This window comes from Hibiscus syriacus, unplaced genomic scaffold, assembly GCF_006381635.1.
Source record: "Hibiscus syriacus cultivar Baekdansim isolate YM2019G1 unplaced genomic scaffold, ASM638163v2 tig00111506_pilon, whole genome shotgun sequence".
Lineage (NCBI taxonomy): Eukaryota > Viridiplantae > Streptophyta > Magnoliopsida > Malvales > Malvaceae > Hibiscus > Hibiscus syriacus.
Window position 1 is genome coordinate 664848 of NW_024063109.1, and position 25919 is coordinate 690766.

The following is a 25919-nucleotide window of genomic DNA, read 5'->3' on the forward strand; positions in this document are numbered from 1 at the left end:
TCTAAAGCGATGTTTGTTTGTTTGTTGATGCAGTCGAATCGAAAAGTATGTTGTCGAAACCCTAATTTTTTATTATTATAGAAATCGCGAATAGGGTTTTTATGTGTTGTTTGGGGTTTTGGAGTAAAGAAGCATTTGGGACCGATTGCAGGTAGAAAGTGATATTGAAGGTAAAATATAAATGTCGATACTTTTATTAAATATTATAGGTAGAAAATGATATTATAGGTTGTATAAATGTGCCGACACATTTTGTAGTGGCCATTCAAATTCTTTTGAAGAAAACCATTTTACCACAATAGTAGTTATCTATATTTGTATATTGAATAAAGTGTATGTAACAAAATAATTTGATTTGCGTAAACTGATATATGAAGGAAAAATGAAGTCAATGGGTTGGAAAATTGTTAGTGGCGCAGATGACTTTGAAATTGAGGTCGAGACTCGAAAGCAACCAAAGGGTGGATATATGTACTTCTAGTAAGTATCAATGTCTTTTTGTTATTATTGTTGAAATGGTAATTGGATTAAAGTATCGATAAACTTTAAATTGATTACAAATTTTAAATGTTGACAGTATGGCTGAATGCAAAAGGATAAAGGAAGATGGCACACAGAGCGATTCGGTATGTAAAATGAAATTGACATTGAGTAGTATTTAGTGTTAATGTATTGATTAAGAAACGTTTATGTTTAATATTAGGTGATAAACTTTAAATTAATTACAAATTTTAAATGTTGACAATGTAACAAGTATCGACCCAAACGAGGTGCACGCATAATATATTAGGTCAACATAAAGTATCGACACTTATTAAAAGTATCGATTCCGAAAATATCGAAACCAATAATTATAATGTATTAAGTAAATTTACAATGTAACCGATATAAATATATCGATTTTATGCTAAAATAGGTCAGCATATAGTATCGACACTTGTTAAAGTTGTGTCGATACTTACGGCCTAGAATGAATGCCAAAAAAGGTGTACCCTTAAAGTGTCGATACATTTATTAAAAAAGTATCGATCCCTAAAACATCGAAACCCATAATTAAAATGTTCAATGAAACCGGTATAATTATACCGGTTTTATGAGAGAATAAGTCTAAATCATGTATAGACACTTTTTTAGTTTGTGTCGATATTTTTGTCCAGAATGAAATATTAAAACCAACGAGGTGCAAACATAAAGTGTCGATACTTACGTTCTAGAATGAATGCCAAAAAATGTATACCCTTAAAAAGTGTCGATACATTTATTAAAAAAATATCGATCTCTAAAACATCGAAACCCATAAGTATAATGTAATAGGTAAATGGTCAATGAAACCGGTATAATTATACCGGTTTTATGAGAGAATAGGTCTAAATCATGTATCGACACTTTTTTAGTTTGTGTCGATATTTTTGTCCAGAATGAAATATTAATGCCCAACGAGGTGCAAGCATAAAGTGTCGATACTTTTATAAAAAGTTTCAACACTTTATGAAATATCGAAACCGATAATTATAATGTAATAGGTAAATTTACAATGTTACCGGTATAAATATACCGATTTACTTATAAAATATGTCAATATAAGCGCTACCTATTACATTATATAAACGTTACATAATATGTTATTGTACTTAATAATATTTCCCGTTAAATACCTATTTTATTATATAAGCGATATTTATTACATTATGTAAGCGTTACCTAATATGTTATTGTACTTGATAATATTTTCTGTTAAATACATATTTTATTATATAAGCGCTATCTATTACATTATATAAGCGTTACCTAATATGTTATTGTACTTGATAATATTTCCGGTTAAATAATATAACATAATCGATCTAAATTTTAACCGTTCACTTATTTAACTAATCACGCCGTATATTAACCGTTTTTTAGACGCCGCACCGCATATCTACCCGATCGGGCCGGACGAACCACCTAGGAAAAAAGACTTTCAAAATACGTGATGACAAAAGGTAGCAAAAGCCGCGAAAACCCCCAAATCAGAAGAATCAGTTGAAGCTGAAAGCATCGGCCATTTTACTTTATTCAGACTTCAGTTGACGCCATTTGTGAGAGCTTGAGAGTGACTCTTCCAGTTTCTTATTAGGAGTCAACGAAGAAAACAAGTCCTTCAATTTTAAATTATCATTAAACGTAAGCACTCTTTCTTTTCCTTTCTGTTATACCCAGTTTCATATCTTTCTTCTTCATTTCAGATTTCCTTTTCTGGGTATTGTATTATCAGCTCTTAGAATTATTATTATCCAGAAAAAGTAAGAAAGCAGTATGCTTTTAGGGGTGAAGCATCAGTTTAAGTAGTTGCGCTGGGTTATCTTCTCCAAATCATGGTGTAATCCTTTTGAAACCAATATCTAACGTAAACTGTTGTTCAATTGCTTGTTAGGTTAGGTTAGGTTAGGTTGCAATGGATTGGGCATTTGTGCAAAAATCTTGGGAGAAATGGGCTTCCACCAATATTGGCTCTTCTGGTAAGTGGTAACCTATCTCACCTTTTTACCATTTAATATGATCCTGGGGATTACATTGCATTGTAATTTGTGATCTGTGATCTGTAACTACTAATCTTGCTTGTTCCGAAATTGCAGGTCAGCCATTGAAGGCTGCTTTGTTGATTAACTATGACCTATTCAGACCTTCACGGTTATTGTCTACTATGTAAGATACATTTCTACTCTTTAATCTGAATTTCTAGATTGATCTTTGGCTGCTCATGTTTTTTCTAATGATTTAATTTAATTTTAGGATTCATTGGTTATGTCTTCACATTCTCCATGCATAAGTCATAACTCAGTGATTGTGTTAATTCCTTTTCTTTCCATAATCTTCGTATTCAAAACTTGATGCTGGTTGCCATTGTATTGTTGCTTTACGTTTTGTTAATAGCTTGTCATATTAATCATTTAGACACCAAATAAAGATATTTTTGTCTATCCTTGTGTCAAAAGTTGTTTGGCATTACTTCTTGGTTATTATCAAGCTAAAATGCATTCTGAAGTTATCTCATTGTTTATATGTGGCTGGTAGATCTGTTCAGATTCTTGGTTTGTATGGAAGTAACATATGGTTTAATATGTCGGAAGTAACATGCTTAATGCTACTGTGTTCATCATTGCCCAAGATATTTTTTTTTGTTTGGAAAACTGGAAATGATGCTTTGCTTGACAGTGCAGAACAGGAAGGAATGAAAATCAGCCCAATTGGATTGAGTCAATTGATCAGTTTCATCAAGCGCAACCAACTGCAAAAAGAGACTTTTGTGATCGGGAATAACCAATGTAAATTTTGCTTTAGCCAACCTTTCTTTAATTTATATACTTTTTTGAATTTCGCATAAATTTTGATATGAACTTAATCTCTCCTTTCTAAAGTTGTTGCTTTACTCACCCTTTTAAAGAACTACTACCTTTTGCATGTGCAGGTAATTTTTTTGTTCTAGGAATATAAATTAATGTAATTTAGATTCATGGAGCTTCTTCTCCGGATTGCTAATACATCAAAATAAATAATTATAGTTCCGTAATGAGTAATTATATTTCTGTCTTGCTTTGGTAGGAGAGTTGCAAGCCATATATTTCAAAGATTTTCGAAGGAAAGGGTGTCTAGATTTTTCCCTTTTTCCTTTGGCATGTATATTTCTGTTATTTGTTGATTTGTAAAGGTTATATGCAGTTCTTGCTTCTATTATAGATCCGTGTTTCATGAATAGCCAGGCTTTGAATAGGTTAATTTTTTTTTATAAAAGTTGGAGGTCTCATTAAAAACTCCCTTCGTATTCATCCACGTACTAACAAGTATGTTAACGAACATTGGAATGAAGAAAAGAGTACCTCATATTTCATTAAATAAAACACCCAATACATATGAAAACACGGAATACCCTCAAACGGGGATATACACCATTACAAAAAAACCATAACCACCTAATTTGAATAGGTTAATTGATTTCTTTTAGGTTTGCTAACATCTCAAATTTGGTTTTCGTTCCAATATAAGCCGAGTCTAGTCCCTGGATACTATACTCTCAAAAAAAAATACATGGATTACTCATTTAAGATTTAGCATATAAAGGAAGCAAAACAAAATAACCTGTTAACAATAATTAAATTTTGAATTAGCATGCTGATCCAGCGATTTGGCTTGTGATATTGGAAATGTCTATCGGCAAATTAGTTTCTATTTTTAGACATGTTACCAATAAATTTCGTGTCTGGTTTTATTTAAATAATAAGTCTGGTTTCAATAATCATATGGATATTAAAGTTTTGAAGCTGATTAATGGATGACAGACATGGTTACATCAATCCATGAAAATTGGTTCTGTGCGAGGTGCCTGAATGCATCAAAATCCTCTGGTGAAGGTGCCATTGTCATGCAGACATCAGGGTTTCTCTTGGTTGCGCTGTAAGTTTATTCATCTTCACATGTTACGAACAACATTAACAAAATTGTGTTTTGCTTTGCATGATGTGAGAGCACTTGAGTACAATATACACACATATGCATAGATATAGTTTCTTAACATGACTGAACTGAAATTTCACTTGTTATGCCATCCGTTTTTGTCAGGTACGATGGGTCAATTGGCTTAGCATCTCGTGCCATGGTATCTGTGGATCAACTTGTTTGGTCATTTGAATCGAAGGAACCTTTAACCTTGGCCTCCATATCAAAAGAGTAATTCTAAGTTACCTTGCTAAAAGGATGGGCTACTTCTATGCTGTCTCTGGCCTTTTTATTATTATTATAATGGCATTGTTTTCTTTTGGTAATGAGAAATGACATGGAGCAATTGTCATGAATGTAACAGAAATTGAGTAAATCATTGCAGGCAAGTTGTTGAGATCATTGTTTCAGACTCCAGTCTGCCTATCTGCAACATCTGATCATATATGACGGAGAATCATAGGTGCATGAAATTTGAAGGATGGAATGGGATGCAATGTGGCGGTGAATAATGAAATTTCTAGTTTGCGGGAAGTTACCTTTGCTTTGTATGTCCAAAATATTAACCATTTGTGTTACCAAGTGGTTTTTTCACCCGGGCACATTGTTATACCTGATTTTGTGTTTTTAATTGGTATTGGGAAGCATCCAGTCAGCTGCTAATTTGATCCATGATTTGCCATTTAAACCTTTAATTAACTATAAACAATATCAGAATCAAATGAAAGTCCAAATGTCAGTTCTTGGTAGTTGTAAGTAAATGATTCTTTCTGCATTTGTACCTCAGTTTTAATCTATTGAAACCGTGGTATTAACCTTACAAAAAACGTAAATGATTATCTCAAGGCTATAATTAACTAATTAATTAATTAATAAAACTTAATAATCATTTACAAAAGCAGTGTTATAATAATACTTTTATAAATCCTTCTGACGTATCAAGGAGACATTCCTACACTTCTACATGTCTCTTTACCCATACACCAGACTAGACGACTCCTACTTGTACTCGGTGTTGCATGTACACTTGCATCACTGTTCGACTCCCTATCAGTATCAGATTCGCAGTAGTTCCCTTCTACTTTATTCGTTGCATCAGTAATGGAGTGCCTTGGATTCCCCACTTTTATTCCTGGAAAGAACCATGTTGCAACACTCGAATCAGGGTTACACAAACTATCTTCTTGCAGAATTTCTCCCATCCTGCTCATTATGCTGAATGCCAAATTTTTCAAGACACGAGAATACGCTTCCAGAATCAAATGTCCAACATCCTATGCACAGACGATTTTAACATGGATTCAGTAGTGAAAGATAAATGCATGACAACAGATGCTATCACATGTATGTATAATACATTTTACTTTAAACACACGAAACTTACCTTGCCATATTGAATTTTTGTGGCATCAAGAAAAGTTTGAGGCAGGTTTGGATATGCAGTCTTTATGTGCTGTAAAAGTGATTCGGCTCGGTCCACTAGTTGCTCCATCTTATCTATCTCAGACAATGGATCCTTAATGAAAGACCATGACTTTCGCACTGGGGATTTGCCACTAGCTTGTTCTGTAAGTCTCCCTTTCCATGCAAATACAGCAGCTTCTAACCTATTAATGGCCTCGAGAGCATTATTTTCAGACTTTAAATTGAGCGAAACGAACATTTCCTCAACTGAGCTGGATTCGAGAGTCAAAACCTTGTACAGTTCATCACCGAGGCTAGCCTTCCCAGACTGTAAACATGTGGAATGAGATTGAGTTGCCATAAATGCAATACAAACATCTTGTAAAACTTTAATCTGGAATTTTGCTCTCTTCATTCAAAATTATCAGACATTTGATAAGATATTAAAGTAGACCAACGTCAGCTGGTTCCAACTAAAACCTCAAGATTCCATTTTTTATATTTCCTTTTAAAGCATGGTTTTCAAAATTGACCTTCATCATGTAATCAGGGCTTCAAGTTACGATGTATCATCATAAAAAAAACAATTAAAGGATCCAACATTTAAAGTTAAGAATACCCTTAAGGCAGTGAGTATGCTCACCTTGGGAAGGGCATCCCTAATCATGGATGGAATAGGCATTTCAAGCAACACATTTTCATTAATTGATCTCGCAGCCTTGAATACTTGATACACCACCTTGCCTTTGCATTGCAACTTCTTCTTTTCGGTATCAGAGAGCCCAGTTTTTGGTACTTGTGGCAATGGAAGCCACCACCTCTTGCACTCCCCTGCCCTCTTGCTTCTTCCTTTGGCTTTGCTTTCAACTTCTGCATAACAAAACTCGGTATTCACCATTGACTCCAAGGTTTCCTGACGATATTCAAAATTTGATCGGGTGAATGAGGGTGACATGTTCATAAAAGAATGTACAAACTATTAGGAAGAGTAAACAGATCGCCTACAATAAGCATAGAGTCCAACTTCTGAAGTGCTGGGAGATTCATGTGAATGTCTGCACGGGCTTTTGGTGTCATTATCTGCTCAAAAGAGAATTTATATAAATCGCACCACATTGCAGAATGCACATTTTCATTTTTAATCAGAACCCAACAACCACAACCACAAGAGTACCTCCATAGTCCCGCCATTTGCACCATTTTGCTTAGCAGGCACTAACTCCACCATATAGTTGGTAGGAGAGAGTAACCAGTCCATTTCTCTTCGCCATTTATTTTTCCTTTCTTCAGCTAGTGGCTCCAGTTTCCACAACTCCCCCAAAAACTGAAGCTGCACATTCGGATTTGCAGACCTTATAAGTTGAAGACTAATGAAAGAAGACAATCCTATGATAAAAGGAAAACACAAACGAACTTTGTAAAATGTACATGCTTTTTTTATGGTTTTTAAGTTGCAGCTCCTCCTCATGATGCATGTTTCCCGTTGACGGGAGACAAAATAAATACAGTACAACAAGAAGTGCCATGACTTTTCTTGGTTAACTTCAAACATGTTATACCAAGTTCCAATCCAGAATAAAAGTTTCTAAATATATACACAAACACGCAATGATCTAGAAACAAACTTACCAGCAAGATTTATTATGGCATTTGATAAAGCTAAAGCCGTGGAGACTCCCTTCCGTCCACCTGTAATATCTTCCCCCAATAGAAGCTTTGCAAAATTTTCTTTCATTATCTCAACATCTGAAAATTGTATGGGATAAGCAGGTTTCTCTTTGACATAAAAATGCTTGGGGCTTTCCGAGAGATCCAATTCATCCAAACCCTGTTCATCTCTCTTCATCCACTTGGAAGAAAATGATCCAAATGCATCTTTGCTAGAAGAACAGCTTGAGAAATCATCATCCATGGAATCAGATGCACATCCATCTCCTTGGCTTGTTCTACTTTCATTCTCGTAAGACTGATTGTTGAGAATGCAGCTCTTGAGACCATTATACGTCATTATCCCTGAAAATTCTGAATTTAATATCCATTTACTGAAATCAAGTGGGAACATACGACAGCAAATAGAAGCATAATCAACTAGAAACCTTGGCATGTGGTCATCAGCTTCAGGCAGCTCAAAAGCAAACATAGATGAGCTCAAGTTTCTGGTGTATGTAATTACATTGTAACCATTTTATGGAATGAAAACTGTTGCACTGCTTGCAAAAGGACTCAGATTATTTTCTTTGTTTCAAGGGATGAGAAAGTGAAAACTGAGAAAACATATAAAAAAAATCATGGGAGAAAATAACTTATCAGTCCATTTAAGTCATACAATTATATTTAATTGGAGGAGGGGGAGTAGGCAATTTTCTGTAGACATTTTTTTTATATGATTATGGAACATTCAATCAGCACAATTGCAGAGACTCCAGCAATCACCAGTAACAATTCAAAGGACACTTTCTACACTAATGATCCTTGCAAGAACTAGTCAAGGAAGTTTATTTCACACACTTGTAATTTCTGCATTATCATTTGCCAAATAGTGGATCAGGTAACAGATTGGTTAAATGCCATTTCTGTTCATATTTAACGAGACAAGATCTGAAAACCAGATCTATCCGGGCACATATGAACCTTTTCCGTTTGGAATAAATGAGTCTGTCAAATTTGTCTTCATTATAAAAATGTCAGATGTTAGCACATGCACATGGCAGTGCAAGGGCCCAATTTTAGCATATGTAAGATTATTATATAAGATGACTCATTTATTCAATAAACATAGCATAAATAATTATTAGTTTTGCATTGTGCATAACTTCAACTACCCATCTATTCTCTGATGACTCATGCATGGTAAATAAAGGCACTGATCGTACATGTCATGGATGCTCCCAAAAGAAAAACACGACATGGAAATCCACATGGCATGCTTTTGAAAATCCCATTTTTTGTTCAGCAATTTGAGGTTTTTTTAACAATGTGTGTTTCTCAAATCAGTCATGTGAGAATAAACAGCAATAATAATAGCATCCTTGCCAATTGGCACTACAAATAAATGATAAAGTTTACCATTCAAAAATAAAAGACGAGAGATTACATCAAGGCAGAAGCTTCCCAAGTTTTTTGAGACCTAGCACTACATCCAAAAAGAGAAATTTCCAAGCAACAAGTGCTCAACAGCAAAGCACGCTCCAAAAAGGACATGCACTACTTATAACTTGAAGTCAAGATGGCCCAAAGTTAAAAAGGAGGAGGGGAGGGGATAAAGTTTAAACAGGATAATTTTATTTATGTTCCTTTAACGTCCTTTCCTTTTTCTAGTGACAGGATGGATCTCATTTTTACTTACTGTTGTCTATTGCATTGCAGAAGGAATAAACGTAAGATTTTATGTTAGGGGAGTGAGCTTCTAAAATTTTAAAAGGAGACAAACTTATAAAATTATAGGGGATAAAAACATATTATCAATAAAAAATATAAAGAAAATATCTAAAATACATGATAATTTGAAATCTTGGGCAACTGCCCCACCCGCTCCCCCTCGGTCCGTCCATGCATTTGAGGGTATACTTCTTTATGCAATTGCTAGTGGTGCTTAATCAAGTCAAGTGGATACAAGAAATGGGTGAAATATAATGGAAGGCTAACCTAAAGCTAAAGGGTAGGGTAATCAAGGCATCAATAATTACTAGCATTTCAAACTTTTTCAGGAGAAAGAAAAGTCGTCTTTCACATGAGTTTTTTTAATTTATGTCCCTACTTAATAACTTTCACACTGTCTACATTGACTATGACTGTGCACTAAGAGTTTTAAATGATAACACAACTGCTTATATATTGAATGAAGGGAAGTGAAGGGGCCACCACTAAATACCAGCAAAAAAAGGTTAACTTAATTAGTAGTTAATAATGAAATGATTATCACTTCATTTTTGTTTGTAACTTGTGGATTGCAGCAGCACCCTTGAAACTTCCAAGTTCAAACAAAATGAAAACTAAAACCAAAAAGCTTCCAATTATGAGATAACCCCACCCCAATGTGGTTTGCTTTGCTTGCACATAGAATATACCATGACTACAAGGCATCTCCTTGGCCATGCCGAAGAGATCGATCAAAGACCGGATTTGACGAGAACCACTACGGTTAGAAGATTAATTAGGGTTTCTCATCTGTCTTAATTAAGAAAAGGTTCACACTAAATCTCCAAGAATCCTCAAGGAAGTTCATTGAATATTTTAGTCATGGATGCATGCTTCTTGGTGCTAAAAAATTGATCTTGAATATTCACTTATGAAGGGTAGTAAAAGGGAAGAAATAAGGTATTATGGGTGTGTCGGTTGTAGAGAAAGAGAGGAACATGACATTCACACCTCGCCTTCAGGTACCATAAATGTTCGGGTAAGAATTAAATAGAGGCAATACATTGCTGCCTGCATGATAATGGCAATGACTAATACAAGTGAAGATCAGCTAATGGCCAAAAAAAGAAGAAGAAGAAGACCCACACGTTAAGGCGTTATGGGCCCCTTCCCCATCCTCTCAGTTCTTTCCCCACCACAATCCTCAACCTTCCCACTCACTCACACACACTGCTCAATTCCAATCCAGGAAAGAGGAAACGACACCAAAAACAATATGATATATGTAAAGATAAATGTGAACATGTATATATATATATATATATATTATTTATTTTCATATGTTTGGTCAATAAAACAAAATTAAGCAAGACAATAAGAAACGGCTAGAATCACATGGCAACAATCACGGTATTTTTCATGACAAAATAATAATACTCCCCTTCAAAACATGTAACCATAACCATAAATTAAAATTAAAACGGTAATGGGTGTATTAATTAATAATTAACTTACTATCTTCTTGCTCATCAAAATCGAGGCTAAACTCCCTGTCGCGCGTACAGCATGCCAGTCTTTTCCTCATCGTCAGCATGTTCCTTTCGTCTTTTACTCTGTTTCATCAAAAGATTTAACCCCCGCGGCCGCCCCACATAATATCATCATCCCCTCTTTTTTCTTGATGACCATAAAGAGAAAAAAAACATGGTTTTGTTAAAGAGAAAAGGGGCGGAGAATTGGAACCAAAAGAACCAACCAGCAAGCAAACAAAGCTTCATTATGTGTAAACGACAGAGAGATAGATCATAGATGCATTTCTTAAACAGAAACAATGTTCAAAACATCTCAGAATAGTTTCTCAAACCCAGACGTTAAAATGAAAAAAAAACTAGAGAAACTGTATTTGGAGAACAAACCTGGTGGACTGCTAATGCAAGGGCTAAGGGAGTGAAGTTGAAAAGCGATCAAAGCTGCATCTGTGGATCATGGAAGGGAAAAGGGAAAATCTAGAAAGAAAGGGAGAGAAGCTGCGATATTCAAAAGCGGCGCAAGATGGAATTGAGATTCGAATTGCGAGCCATTGAGTGTTATTTAGCGTTAGGCTGCTGCTTACTGAACTGAAAAGATGGAGCTTTATATTCCCAGTCATACGGGTTAGAGGGAGGATGCGGCGAACTTATTATTTACTACTTCACCAAATATATAAAATGAAAAAGTCGTCCATTTAAAGATCGTTATTTTTCTATTCAAAAAAATATTTAATATATTATTACTAAAAAATAATTTAATTAAAATAAAAATAATATTATGTGTTATGTTGATTTATTTTTAATTTCAAATTTTTTATTATAATATTAATATTTTGTGTAAAATTGTTTTTATTAATGATATTTTAAATAATGACCATTCTATGTAAATGTTAAAATTAATAAAAGATGAATATCTAACTCAGTTGGTAGAGTACAAGGTTCTTAACCTTGAGGTCGTGGGATCGAGTCCCACGGAGGGCATTTCATAATTTGAATGTTTTCTACGGAAGTTGCTCTCAACCTGGTGTTGGAGGCAACCTACTATCTTACCTCCTCTTACCTCATTACATATGAGAACAAGGGATAACCATTATTTAGTGATGGGTCGAATGAGTGTTTAGATTGGTCGTATTTTTAAAAAAAATATTTTTTTATATTTTTATAATAATTTAATTTTAATTTATACTCTCTAAAATTTTAATATATTTTCTTGAAGACTCATATCTAAATATAAAATATTATATTCGTATGTGAGAATATCCAAACATGTGTAGGAATCAAGTGTAGCCTTCTACATATATTATATGCTCATTATTTAAAAAAAATATTAAATTTAGTTTAATATATTTATGAAAAGATTAAAAAATTTAAAACTACGTATTAAAATTTTGGATTTTTTTTTTGAATTTGTCGATGATGCTATTATTTCGTAGCATCAATTCAATTATAATGAAAATGAAGATTCATTGGGGTTTTCCCACTTGAATTTTAAAATTTGAAAAATGGAGAATTAATCATGCTAACTCTTCTTACCCACCAGGTAAGTAGGTGGGGATGGCATATTGCCATTGATAAACATGGAAGCAAGTTTTTCATTAAGTGCACGTCAAGGTTACAAACTCCAAAAACACCATCTCTAATGCAGTTGGTCGTAAAATTCAAGCTGATGCTACTATTTACAATGAATAACTACTTGTATTAATTGCAGATTAAGGCAGGGAACATTTTATGCTTGCTTAGATCATAATTTTTTATGTTGTAGTCAAAGCATGATGTGGGTATTTGAATTGCGGTGCAATGGGAAAAAGATGTATTAACATCAATCAAAATCAATGGACCAATCTTTCAAAAAAAAAATTGAAATTTGTTAACGGTGGCCAAAAATGGTGCCGGAAGAGAGGGACACTGTCTTTTGTCTTGTCCGAGATGGATTCATCATCATTGCAAAATGCAATCGTCAAACTATTCTAGGTTACCAAGAGGGGTGGAGCCATTGGGATAATATCTCTTAAAATTCTTAAATATTTTAGTTATTTTTTAAACTTTTATTAAAATTCTATTTTCATTATTTAAAATTTTATAAGTTTATTATCTTTAAAATTTTATAAATTAATTTGATAATAAAATAATATGTAAAAGATATTATTATCCTTGGGTACCTAAGAATCATGGCTAACACCTACAACAAAGTGGCAACTGGCAAGGCAACATAAACCAAAGAACCCCGTCATGAGGGCACTATCCATTAGGTCCCCTATCTTATTCCCATCTTTTTTACTTTGGCTAAACTATACATTTAGTATTCTAATTATCATTTTTCTATTTTAATCACCTAATTATTTTTGTTTCAAAATCATAACTAATGTTATATTTTTAATTTTATTTTGGTCAACAATTGTTAATAAAATTAACAGTGAAGCTATTAGTCACTATAAGGTAATGACAAGTCATTATTTGAAAAAAATAAATAAAAAAAGATTATGTCAGTAGTTCTGTTAAATTTTTAATAACATGTGATCAAAATAAAACTAAAATATATCGTAAATAGGCTTTTGAAAAAAATAATAGTTGAATAACTAAAATGGAATACAAGTGATAGTTGATGTACTAAACATATAATTTACCCTTTCGGTTTTTTAATCAAAGAGTCAAATTTATCATGTAAAATAATAATAAACGCGGGCCAAACACCCGAGTACAAACAATCCAAAAGCCGAAATAAAGATGGGCCCAACAACAAGAAACTCATAACAAAATCCAAATTAAATAAAAGGGAAACAGAGCCGAAATTGACAAACATGAGTAGGAATGCAACGGGCCGGGTTCGGAGTGGATTTTGCTTGTCCGTCCTCAAAATGAATCCCCATCCCCGACCTGATCCCTGTCAGATTTTTTATCGGGACTCCCCGTCGGAAATTTTATTTGCCCCTCCCCGAACCCGACCAGAAATATTATACTCAAACCCAAACCCAAAAATATTATATATATAATTAATATAAAAATATAAAATATTATACATATATATAATCGGGACGGGGCGGGGATACTTGCCTCATCCCCGACCCAAAAAAATCCTCGATATCCAACCCGATATTATTTAAATCCGATCTAACCCGAACTTAACCGAATTTCAGGTTTTTCCATCGAATTCGGGTCATTATACCATCCTAAACATGAGCCTATAGACACCAAAAAGTTGTCACGCCTTACGTAGTTCAAGAGACTTGGTGATCTGAATCTAAAGAGCTCTTAGATCAGAGATGGTTTGAAAATGCAAAAAAAGGAACGAGAAGGGGGAAGAGGGAAAGAGGGACTCGAACAACGTCCGATACTGTTCAGCCCGTCATAAGAGATATTTATTTTTCCGATAAAATTTCCCAACTATTTATTTGTGTCCAAATTCTAAATTTTTCAATCCAATTATATTTCATTATTCAGTAAAAAATATACTCACTTTTTAATATAAATCATAAAGAATATTATTGTCAGGTTCCACTTTTATCTTTAAAAACTAAACAAATTAATGGATTTGTAAAAAATTTAGTGTAAATAACTAAAATAATAAATATAAACTTGATTTAAAAATCGAATCGCTTTACAATCACTTATGTTTTATTTGAGATGATTACAAGATTAGTCACTAAGATCATTCAACGAATTCACTTATGTTTTTTTTACTAACGTAAATTTCCACCAAAATTTTTAATACCGACTCAATTAAATCACTAAGCTTTTGGTTAACTCAATATAAACAGTTTAAACACAAAGATATTCAATCTGTCAAACGTGTGATTTAGTCTGGCAGGAAACCTAAAGTAAAGATAATGCTAAGCTTTTGCACAACTATGTATCCATTAGTAATCGCCAAAGATGTTCTCACTTGCTGCAAAGAAGAGTGCAAACAAGAAATTTGTTGCCGAGAGGAATCAAACAAGCAGCACTTCAATTAGAAAGACAAAAGTTAGTCCTCAATGAATATGAATGCTTCACCAGTAAGCTTGAACTCTAAGTATGCAACTTCCGAAGTAAATAAAATTTCAATGATACTATAAACATGGAACAAAACAGCAGCGGAGAGAGGAATAGAACACAATCTATCAATTTCAGATGCTGGTAGAGAAGTGAGAATGCAAATATGACAAATTTCGGTTTGTCGGAATTCTTCATTTCTTGAAGCTCCCCAAATTTTATAGTAAGAACAATGAGGCTGGAAATATTTTACAGCTTATTTATACTATAGTTAGAGATAATGTTTTGATCCTAACCTTGGTTATAACTTAGATTCCTCATTCTGTTTATCTATATGTCTAATAAAATAACATAATCTAAAGATTCAGAAGCAAATCAATAGGAATAATGATAAAAAAGAAGACAACTACAGAAAACAAGCAACAAAGACTAAATCCAAGCTGAGATCTGATATTATAAGCCGAAAAAAGAGAGAGGAATAGGCAAGATCCACGCAACCTCACCGCGGTCTCCGATTCAGTTGATGCAAGGCGGGATCCGAATCGTGCTTCCTCCAATCGCTGCCCTTCATCTGGCTTAAAATTCAAAATCAAATCTAATCCAATATTAAGGAACAGCCAATCAGTTCCCGACCTGCACCAAGCGAATTAGAGACCGCCGGTAACTGAAATCAATCTTCAGCTCCTTCTCCCATTTACCGAAATGGTTGGTTTCGGGAAAATGGCATTTCCATGCCAGCTATAACTATTACCATTTCTATAACCCTATCACCGAGCTTGATTTTGCCATATTTGCCCGTTATTTATAATCGCAACAGACCAGTTTCTTCTCTCCACGTGTCCCAAAAGGACTCCTGTTCTTTCCGTGAGCAGACCAAACGAAAAGTCTCACCGTCTCCACTGTTAACTGAAAGCACAAGGCATGTGATTTTTAAGATTTTTCTCTTTTAAATATAATACCTTCCTGTTTCAAAAGCTTTCAAATTTCGTGAATCATTTGTTTAATGCTTTGAAGCTGATATTTATGGAACACCAGCGGTGATTATTCAATTATTTTCACTTTTAATATTTGGATTTTTGTCACAATATCATCATAAAAAGTAATCTCCAATCCAACACTTATTTTATTAATTATTAAAATAGTATTTTAATCATCACTTCGACACATGTAAAAAAATATTATGATATTTTATTTTATAATGTTTTTAAATCGATCATTTATTATATATCATAAAGATCAATATCGTTTAAAACTAAAAAGAAGTGTCACAATAGATTTTCAACTCTATAAACCGATTGATGAAAAGGAAACTGAAATAATTTATTTCTATATCATAGGGAAGAAAAATGATCACCTCTTACATTTTCTTTCCTCCAATTTTTTTCTACCAAATACACTTAGGCCTATAAACGAATCGAACGTTCAGCGAATTGTTTGACGGGAAGTTCGTTTATATTCGTTTATTTATTAAACGAACGAACATTAATAAGATTTTGTGTTCGTTTAATTAAATGAACGAATATAAACAGATGGTTCGTTTTATTCATTTACGTTTGTAAACGTTTAGTAATATGTTCGTTTATGTGCGTTCATTTATGTTTACCCCAATCTCTCTAAACCCATTTAAAATATTCAAGTTCAATAAATTTCAATCTGATATGCATAAAAATTTTAAAAATCAATTAATTTTAAATACTAAAAAAGCTCAAAACAATTACATAAAAATATAATCCTAAAATTGTTAGGAAAAAAAATCTATTTTCAATTATGTTCATTTATTGTGTTCGTTTACGTTCGTTCATTTGTGTTCATTAACGTTCGTTTATTGTGTTCATTTATGTTCGTTTACATCCGTTCGTTTATGTTCGTTCTTTTGTGCTCGTTTATTATTTAAATGAACTAATATAAACGAACACGAACAAACTAAATTCTTAACGAATGAAAATGAACAAGAATTTTTTTTATTCGTTTATGTTCTGTTAAAGTTAAATGAACGAACATTAACATACCCTGTTTGTATTCATTCAGTTCGTTTATAGGACTATACACTCAGTCTTTTATGTTTTTCATCCAATCATACAAAACCTAAGTTTCTTTATCTTTTTATTAGAAAATATTTTTCCACACTAATTTTTATTATATTTTACTTTTAACAGTTAATGTAACAATTTTAAATTTTAGTCATCATAATTTGATTTTTATGACATCGAATAAGTTATTGTTTTATGTTCGAAAATCTCGACTTCTTATTCAATTTCATTGTTAATCGTTGATATGATGATTATAAAAAAGTAAAAGAAAAGTATTTTTACTTTTATATATTTATATTTTTTATTAATTTATCCCTTAATATTTAAAAATATAAAAATTATCTTTGATTGAACAATATACCTTTTAATCATTTAAATTTTATTATTTTTAAGAATTGAATTGATAAAAACTGTAAACATAAAAATGGTTGTCTTCCCTAATAGGGTAAGGGGAGGTAAGATGATAGGTTGCCCTAACACCAAGTTGAGAGCAACTTCTGTAGAAGACCTCCGAATTATGAAATACCCTCCGTGGGACTCGATCCCACGACCCAAGATTAAGAACTTGTGCTCTACCAACTGAGCTAGATAGTCATCTTTTTATAACTATTAAGTTAATGGTTAAAGATAAGATTGAATAAAAGTAAGTGGAAACAACAATATCTTTAAATTAAAATAATGAAGAGATTTTATAAAAGAAAATAGAGATTAAAATTTAAATCTTTAAATAATATGCAGACCTTTGGTAGACTTAAATTTGTTTATTTAATTAAAATACATGTATTTTTGCTGAGACATAATTAACATTTAGCTTATGAAATGAGTGTTTAATTAAAAACGCTTTTAAAATAATGAATGTTTTTTTATTATAATAAATAATTAAAGGTAAATGTTATTTTAATAATTAATTTAAAAATATATATAAATAAAAAATATTAAATTAAAAAATTATTAAACAATATCATCTTTTAGATAATCAAGTGAGATTACTCACTTCTATTTATTTATTTTATTTCACAGTTACTCATTTTCTTCGTTATATTTCTTTTAAATGATAATATTCATTAATTTTATCGAAAAGAGAATACATATAGCAAAATTATATAAAAAAAGTCGGCATAATTCGAGTAGATTAAATGAAATTAATTATCATTTCTCTTATATCAATAGAGTACAAATCACAAATAAACCATTAAATAATAAAATATGATCATATAAGAAAAATTAAAATTTACCCAAACAACTCAAAAATTAATATATACAAATAAATATCGTAGTCGAAGTAAAAGATTAATACAATCCATGGTTTTCAGAACCGGACTGGTTAGCTAACAGACCGTGCTACCGGTTCACTAGTTCAATCGATCGAACCGGATAGATCGATCGGAAGAACCGGATGACGTCATAATTAATTAATTATTTAAAAAATTAAATAAAAATATAAAAAAACATTTAATAAAAAATAATTGTTTATATCACAAGTCATATTCAAAGCAAGTTATAACATATATAAGTTAAAAACCATAAAATCAAGTAAAACAAAATAATTCAAATCAACAACAACATAACTTTTAAGGTAAAACATATTAAATAATAAATATAATTATATAATTATAATCAAAAAATAAATTTGGGGCTAAAAAATAATAACAAACGATGTCGTTTGGTTTATTTTTTTTTTTAAATCTCACATGGCTAAGAAACATAGAAGAGCATCGTAACTAACTTCTATAAATAATAGAGGTAATTTGACATTCAAAATCATAGAGCTTTTTGGTGAGCACAGAGCGAACTATTCTTTCGCTTCAATCGAGCATCTATTTTTTTTTTGAGTTCGAGCCTTTTTGAGTTCAAGTTTCAATATTATATTTTAAGTTCAAGTTGAACTTGATAATTTTTAGCTCGTTTGACAAACGACGTTGTTTGATTTAATTTTTTAGAAAAAAAACAGAATCGGGTTCAACCGGTTCACGGTCTGGTCCGGTTTAACGGTTCACAGCCGATCAACGATTCCTTCCGGTTCACTAATAACGATTTAACCGATGTAGAATGAACCGGACCAGACAACGATTCCCGGTTGAACCGACCGGTCCGGTCCGATTTTCAAAACAATATACAATAACATATATATATATATATAACAATGACCATATAGATAAATTAATTTTGTTATAACTCAATTGCTTGCGTCCTAACTTTAATAATTGTATAAATATCTATTAATAAAAGAAAATAAAAGAAATAATATGCTATGAGAATAAATAAAATATTCATTATTTTTATACGGAAAATATAACAATTAAATAAAATAATGTAATTTAATTTAATTGTTCGATTTTTATTTTTAGCGGTGTTTAAATGTGGAATTCCTTTTTCTTTCCTTTGTCTACATCGGCAGTTGCAGTGTCCATGCATCAGAAATTACTCAAGTCAAAAAGGAGAAAATTAATCAACAATTTCACCTGCTGCTGGACCCACCTATTGACGTCAAATCTAAAATAACAAGGTTTTATATATTAATTTGGAAAATTTGAAGCAAATCAAATAGGTATGGGTTAGTGTATAAGCGACGGTGTTGATTTCTATTCGGGTAAAGACTACTTTTATTTTAGGGTGCAAAGCAAGCAAACTCCGGGCTTCTTTCAAACGGAGGTAACTCCGGGCTTCTTTCAAATGGAGGTAAAGAGAGGGTTGATCACTACTTGTGGTGGACGTTTCCAACAGATCTTTTCGGGTACGTTAGCTGTCGTTCTACGGGCGCTAGCAGATTGGAAGTCAGAGAGGAGTAGCATGGCATTATCGTGGACCATTTTGGACGTCTGCAAGGTGTTGTTATGCTTCAACTTATTTCTTCAATTCAATATATTCCAAAGCAAAACAAGCAGTAGAGCAAAGTGCTCTCCATCAAGAAAATCGAGAATATGATTGAGCTAATCTTTGCAAGTAAGAAGAAATTAGTTAAAGATTCTATTATTGCATGGAGTAAAGGAGAGGACTTCTCAGGTAAGACCTAAGAGGACAGTCATGGAGTGCGTGGTCATTTGCACAGTCACCAACTGATAGAACCTAACTGATTCATGAGGCTTGAAGTAGGTAAGATCTTCATCGACCGCCGGCTCACATATGACATATCCTTGTGCTTAGAAATTTGAGACTAACTTGAATAATTTAAAATTTTTAAAAATAATATCCTGCTTATAATTAAAAATAATAAGTAATTTAGACCTAACAATTCTAACCATATAATTAATAAATTTTAATCATACGATCCTTTTTTCTCAAAAATTAAATTCAAATGAAATTAAGTTAAATTTCATAAAAAATAAGATGGAGCAGATCGAGTTTAAATTTATTATAAAAATCTTTAGTATGCTTTTAAGAATTTTCTTATATACATTTATGAAAATTATGAAAATACTTTTATTTGATCAAATAATTTTTTTTTTAATATTTATGTTAAAAATCAAAACTAAAATAATGTTAAATTAATGAAGCACTAACATCAACTGAATGGACAAAAGCATAGATAAATAAAAATGCAAATGGAAGTCCCTTTGATCCCATGTCCATCAAATTCCGAAAGCAAATAGCCATAAACATGGCCTTTTTAATTATATTTTTATATGACAAACGGCTACAATTTCCAATACTGTCGTTTATAATGCCATATATTTCCCTCACATATTTGATAAAATGCTGGAGAAAATGGATAACCAAGCGCGAAAAAGAAACTAAACTAGCTTAGTGTTGCATTAATGAAAAAAACTATCCCCCTTTATACACCTCTGCCCTGTGACCCTGTCCATCCTACAAGTTTACATGGTAATAGGAACTCGTTGATTTGAGGTCAAATTTGAAACAGGAAGCAGAAACAAGCGAGAAAATATGAAAAACCTTTACCTTACAAGCTATGGAGAGAACACTTGTGCAGGTATCCTAATGGAACTCCATGGGACAAATGCTAGTTGAAGGAGATACCAAGCCAGCTCGCTACTCGGTTCACGAGGCTCAAGGTCACTGTTGCCAGCAATCGGGTAACCTTGGGCAGCGCTGGATAACTTAGTGTCCCCACTACGAACCAATTGAAACTCAAGAGAGCAACTGCATCAGATGCAGGTTTGTTCTTTATAGTGAAGAAAAACTGAACAACACTTTTAAGTGACATGCCCACAACAGTGAAGAGAGCCACCACAAGAGGCATGCAAGGATCTTCGGCTTCCCACACAATCATTCCAACCAAAAGTGACAGAATTGCACTGAAAAGAGTTTGCGAAAGTGCAATGTCTCTTCGTTCTTCGATAACAGTGTTGACATCCGGATTTTGGACACTGGGTGTAAATAGTTCTACGGACCCACTTGGTGCAGGGGCAGCTTTTAATAAATTGAACGTTCCGAAATTACTCTTGCTCTTACCTTCCCATGCTTCTCTGTTCATCATCAGCTCTTGTAAGGAGATCCACTACTTCCCATATAACTGGGAATCAATGAGGCAACACTGTAGGGAAGACATGATTATCAACGGTATTTAGGCTTTTGTTTTTATTTGTCGCATCATGATCTCTATAACTCCATGCTGCTTTATCTTGAACTTCTTTCAGCCGAAGGTTTTCGTCCTTTAAATCCTGCAACTGGTTGGGCGCACAATACTTTCAGCATGCAATGCAGAAAGTTCTACACAGATTACGGTCTTCCCGACCGCACGTTAATAAATGATCAATGGTACATACCCCAGCATGATACATTCAATCGTACCAGTCAAACTTAGAGACAGTTTAAGATATTTACCTCGCCCTCTAATAGTTCAATCCTGGCAACAGCCTTGTTATGTTCCCCTTCGAGTTCAATTAACACCGACTCCATAATTCTGCTTTCTCTGGCAGCTGCTTGGAGATGTTCCTCAAGATCCTTCCTGTCCCAAACAAGAGTCTCGAACTCAAATTGCATCTCTTGTAGATGTTGTTCCAGCTGCAAACAAGACCATGCTTCTTATATCAAATTACAAACAACGCCGCCTTAATATCAATAATCTGCAGGCATGAATTAGGAAAACCACAGTATGTGTTTCTCAGCTAACGTATACTGAAACTAACCAGCTTTTCCCTCTGCAAGGCAGTCAACATTCTGTAAGGAAGAGATACAAGTGCAACTGTCCAAAGTACTGATTTCCAGAACATGTTCCCAGGGAAGGAAATTGCTGCCTTTACCATCTGCAACCAGGTTTTAACAGAAATAAAGATCGTCTCGAAACATACCGATTTGCTAAGAGAAAATGGAATGGTTACCGCATTGTTATGCTACCTTGGGAAACATCATTATCAACCCAGCCATTATTAATCAAGGGAGCTTCTTCTTAATAATCACACTCCGCCTACTCATAACCATATTTAAAGATTCAGCTTGCGATACACTGCACAACATAAACCCCATAATCCTTTTCTAAAGGCACCATAAATTTAAACAAATTGCAGCAAAGAAACAGCTTCACTAAATGGAGTGGAATAATCATGAATATAAAAACTAATCTTTTTGAGAAGAAAGATAACAAACGTTATTCCTAAGATCACTCGGCATATGATGCACCATTGATGGACCTCATATACGACAGAAAAGCCACATCCAGATAACATAAATTACCAGGAGATCAAAAACATATGTGCCATACATAAGTTAATTGTTGAATTAAAATCCTTAATTGTGAGCACATATGTATAATGTACAATATTATCATAAAGCATGACACAAAATTAAGTGATCAATTATGTATTTATAATTTGACGAGAGAAAAAAATGATAAATACTTAATAGATTAGTCCAATTATTAATTCTAAATACCTGTATTTATTTTTATCTGGGAGAGTTTTTACGACAAGAGAAAACGATTTAATGATTTCAACATTTCAATTAATTCAGTTACCCTTAGTTCCATTTTTTTTTGGACAAATTATAAATCTAATTCTAATCTTAGTTGGAGGAGAGGGAAAAGATAGACTTTAGAGAAAGGAAGGGAAGTGCTATTGGTGAGTCTATAATCTATTATTGGACAACTGTACAAGAAGAAGACAATCAGAACAAATCAAATTAAAACAAATGAGAGTATGACATTCAGAAAACAAAAAGGAAAAAAGGGGAATAATCAGTTCATCGATTAATTACGAAAACAAAAAAGGATATTGACAGTAAATGATATCATTACGATGTAAAAAATTTATCACAAAAATTAAACTTGAGCGAAAATTGATCTCAATGAACGACAGTAGGGATGAAGAAAACAAGCAGAAGCGGCGCATTAATTAAACCCTTGATTACTACACAGACGAACAACGGAAGCAAAGGCAGAGGCAAAGCATTTCACCAAGTACAATATATATGTATGTGTGTGTGTATATATATATATATATATATATAGAGAGAGAGAGAGAGAGAGAGAGAGAGAGAGGTTGGAATATTGGGAAAGTGCTTACAGTTACAGTAGAGAGAAAGCAATGGAGAGAGCGGTAGAAGATTTCAAATCAACTTACAGAGAGTGCGGTTGAATGAGAGGGGAGGCTGTTATGAAGGGGGAGAAAGGTGGCACCTAGAGCGCGCCCTGGCTGACACGTATGCAAGTTTACATGCAATTTATATTTATTTTATTTATGGAAAAGCTTATCTTATGGTGATTTGTTAGAACTGTGATGTGCCTGTATATAGCTGAATATCCAATTCCTAGTTTCAGTACTGACACCGCCCACCGCCGTTGTTATAGCCTTCACTTCACTTTTGACTTTTTTTTGTTTCACTGCCATTGCGTTTAATTTGCTTAATAATTGGATCTTTCTGTTTGTTATGGGTCGGGTAATGGACTGGGCATTGGGTTCTGAGTACAGTGTAATCGGGTCGTTAAGTTCCAATAATAGATTTAGTTGAATCCTATACTATTTTATCTTGATCCCTCGATTGGATTGGATAACAATGATAATAGTGTTAATATTTTAGTGTTAATTCAGTTAATACTAAAAAATGGAAAGCATATTGTAGCTTTCTCTTTAAGAAGAGTGGGAATAATAGTAGTTTATGTTGTTCAAATTCTTTATTTATTATTGAATACATGTATCAAATGTTCGTTTGTTAGTCTAAAGCGATTACAAGATAATATCTATTCAAAATACCCTAAATCATTTTGACACTGAATGTTTAAACACTTACAGACGTCATGCTCGAACTTGATACCTCTAAATGTAACAACCATCCTTTTAAACGGTGTTTTCATTATCTCTACATCTCACATCACAATGTGCAATAATACTGTAATAGCATACAAGATTTCAAGATTGATCATGTCTTTTGACCCAACATTAACCATCTTAAGCTTAAACATATTAATAATGATGAAGAACAAAAAGGCAGGTGGGGTGGGGTGGGGAGAGAAGAGGTTTATCTGCTTTTGCCTGCTTTTTGCGCATATAGAAAGCAGGTCATACAAAAGAAATATCTAATAATTACATGGATATGAATATAAAGAGAAAAGAAAACATCACTTGGCCTTGGAACTACAGCGTGAGGGAATGTAGGTGCCATTCAAAGGATGGAAATGCAACTGACAACGGAGACCACACAAGAACCTAACGGAACCCAGATGGCCTATTCTCCATCTCACCCTGCTGCCCCCTTTCAAATCGAATACAATCAGATCTTTCTTCAAACCCGCGTCCACATATTCTGCTTGTTCCGGATTCAAAGGTATGGGTGATGATGGCACTACGTAGTTAAAATCAACCGAACTGTTCTTACCTACTTCAAAGGGTGGTGCTACCAGCCGCGCTACCACTTCCCCGTTCAAACCTAGGCTGTAACTTGAATCCGAGAAGCTCGTGTGCGCCTTCCCGTTCCCGTTCTTAGCTCGGATTAATATCGTTACCTGAATCTCCAGAATACCGGCATAATCGAGCTGCATACGGTCTAGGTGAGCGTCCACGACGCTAACGTAAGGCACCCTGGGATGTATGACTAAGTATCCTATGAAGGTGACAATGCCCGCGATGATCACGGCTATGGTCAGGATAGTGCAGATGATGGCGGCACACCACACTAATGGGTTCGTCGATCGTTCCCGACTCGTTGAGAACTTCGATTTCGGGTTCATTGGGTTAGGAGAGGCTCATCAATCGATGTCAACATTAGGAGGATATTTTGTTTTACTCTAGGTTTTTGGACAAGGCTTTATGTAGTGCACTAGGGAGGTGAAGCTCTGTTTCAGGCTTGCCGAGATAGGTAAGGTATAAATTAGCTCCAATTGGCAGGGAAGTATCTTCTTTTCCTGCATTTAAAGCATTTTCCATACAAAATAAACTCTTATAGTATTAGCCACTCTATTAAGTAATCTAAGGACACTTTTATCTGTGTAAACCAAAAACACATAGCTTTAGCTTGCAGTGCCATTTGTTTTCAATAAAGCAAGCAAGCATACTAACTGATTCTCATCACTAGTTATATAATTATTTTGAAAGGCTGTAGGTTGTCTGAAGGCTGTAGCTGCACACTTACACGGCCTGCCCAAGGACAGAGAGAGATAGAGGTACACACTAAACAACATAACACAACCATGTGATATGTGATTTGACCACCGATATTTATCTATTAGTTGATATCGTAGAAGTTTATTATGGGACGACCTTTCAAATTAAATTTTCTTTATTTATAATATCATAATTCGAAACTTAGAGAATCAGTCTATTACTATTTTTTTCATTATCTTTAATTAATCATTATCATACATACGTGCATGCCTCACTAATAGATTTTAAAATCATGTACATAAATAATGATGGATGATGATTTAAGTTTGTGTTGAACAATAATGGAGGGAAGCTTGACCCGAGGAGTAGACTTAATCAAGAATTAGGCTACATGTCCAAGCCCAAAGTTTGTAGAATTTGAAAAAAGAATATTCGGCTTGAAAGTGGGCATAAACAGAAAGATCAGGTCCATTTAAATATAGGTCGAGATCAAAATCTATCATTTAAGGCACAGTTTAACTTGACTTGTTTTTTGAAAGTTTATTTAACATATTGTATTGTTTTATTTTTTATATTATATAGTTTAGATAACATATATATTATATTTATAGTAATACATAATATATATGTTATCTAAAAAATTTAAGAGCTTTTCATGTAGT

At 33.4% G+C, this 25919-nt stretch overlaps 4 protein-coding genes across 4 annotated transcripts; 1 reads left to right on the forward strand and 3 right to left on the reverse strand.

The window, feature by feature from the left end:
- Positions 1 to 2413: 2413 nt before the first annotated feature.
- On the forward strand, positions 2414 to 5136 carry LOC120164273. The gene is made up of 5 exons (XM_039174031.1): positions 2414 to 2498; positions 2616 to 2685; positions 3196 to 3305; positions 4317 to 4431; positions 4597 to 5136. Exons 1-5 carry the CDS (start codon positions 2435 to 2437, stop codon positions 4706 to 4708), a joined length of 471 nt encoding a protein of 156 aa, XP_039029962.1. The 5' UTR covers positions 2414 to 2434; the 3' UTR covers positions 4709 to 5136.
- Positions 5137 to 5316: 180 nt separating this feature from the next.
- Positions 5317 to 11341, reverse strand: LOC120164275 (rop guanine nucleotide exchange factor 14-like). Its single transcript, XM_039174032.1, has 8 exons — positions 11151 to 11341; positions 10750 to 10911; positions 7499 to 7890; positions 7052 to 7201; positions 6883 to 6957; positions 6521 to 6790; positions 5858 to 6205; positions 5317 to 5747 (listed from the first exon to the last, which is right to left on the reverse strand). The coding sequence occupies exons 2-8, from the start codon at positions 10826 to 10828 to the stop codon at positions 5412 to 5414; spliced, it is 1650 nt and encodes a 549-aa protein (XP_039029963.1). The 5' UTR covers positions 10829 to 10911; positions 11151 to 11341; the 3' UTR covers positions 5317 to 5411.
- Positions 11342 to 21224: 9883 nt separating this feature from the next.
- Positions 21225 to 22169, reverse strand: LOC120164258. Its single transcript, XM_039174015.1, has 4 exons — positions 22061 to 22169; positions 21853 to 21969; positions 21548 to 21727; positions 21225 to 21390 (listed from the first exon to the last, which is right to left on the reverse strand). Exons 1-4 carry the CDS (start codon positions 22088 to 22090, stop codon positions 21244 to 21246), a joined length of 474 nt encoding a protein of 157 aa, XP_039029946.1. The 5' UTR covers positions 22091 to 22169; the 3' UTR covers positions 21225 to 21243.
- Positions 22170 to 24260: 2091 nt separating this feature from the next.
- On the reverse strand, positions 24261 to 25054 carry LOC120164210. Its single transcript, XM_039173972.1, has one exon. It carries the CDS (start codon positions 24882 to 24884, stop codon positions 24276 to 24278), a length of 609 nt encoding a protein of 202 aa, XP_039029903.1. The 5' UTR covers positions 24885 to 25054; the 3' UTR covers positions 24261 to 24275.
- Positions 25055 to 25919: the final 865 nt, after the last annotated feature.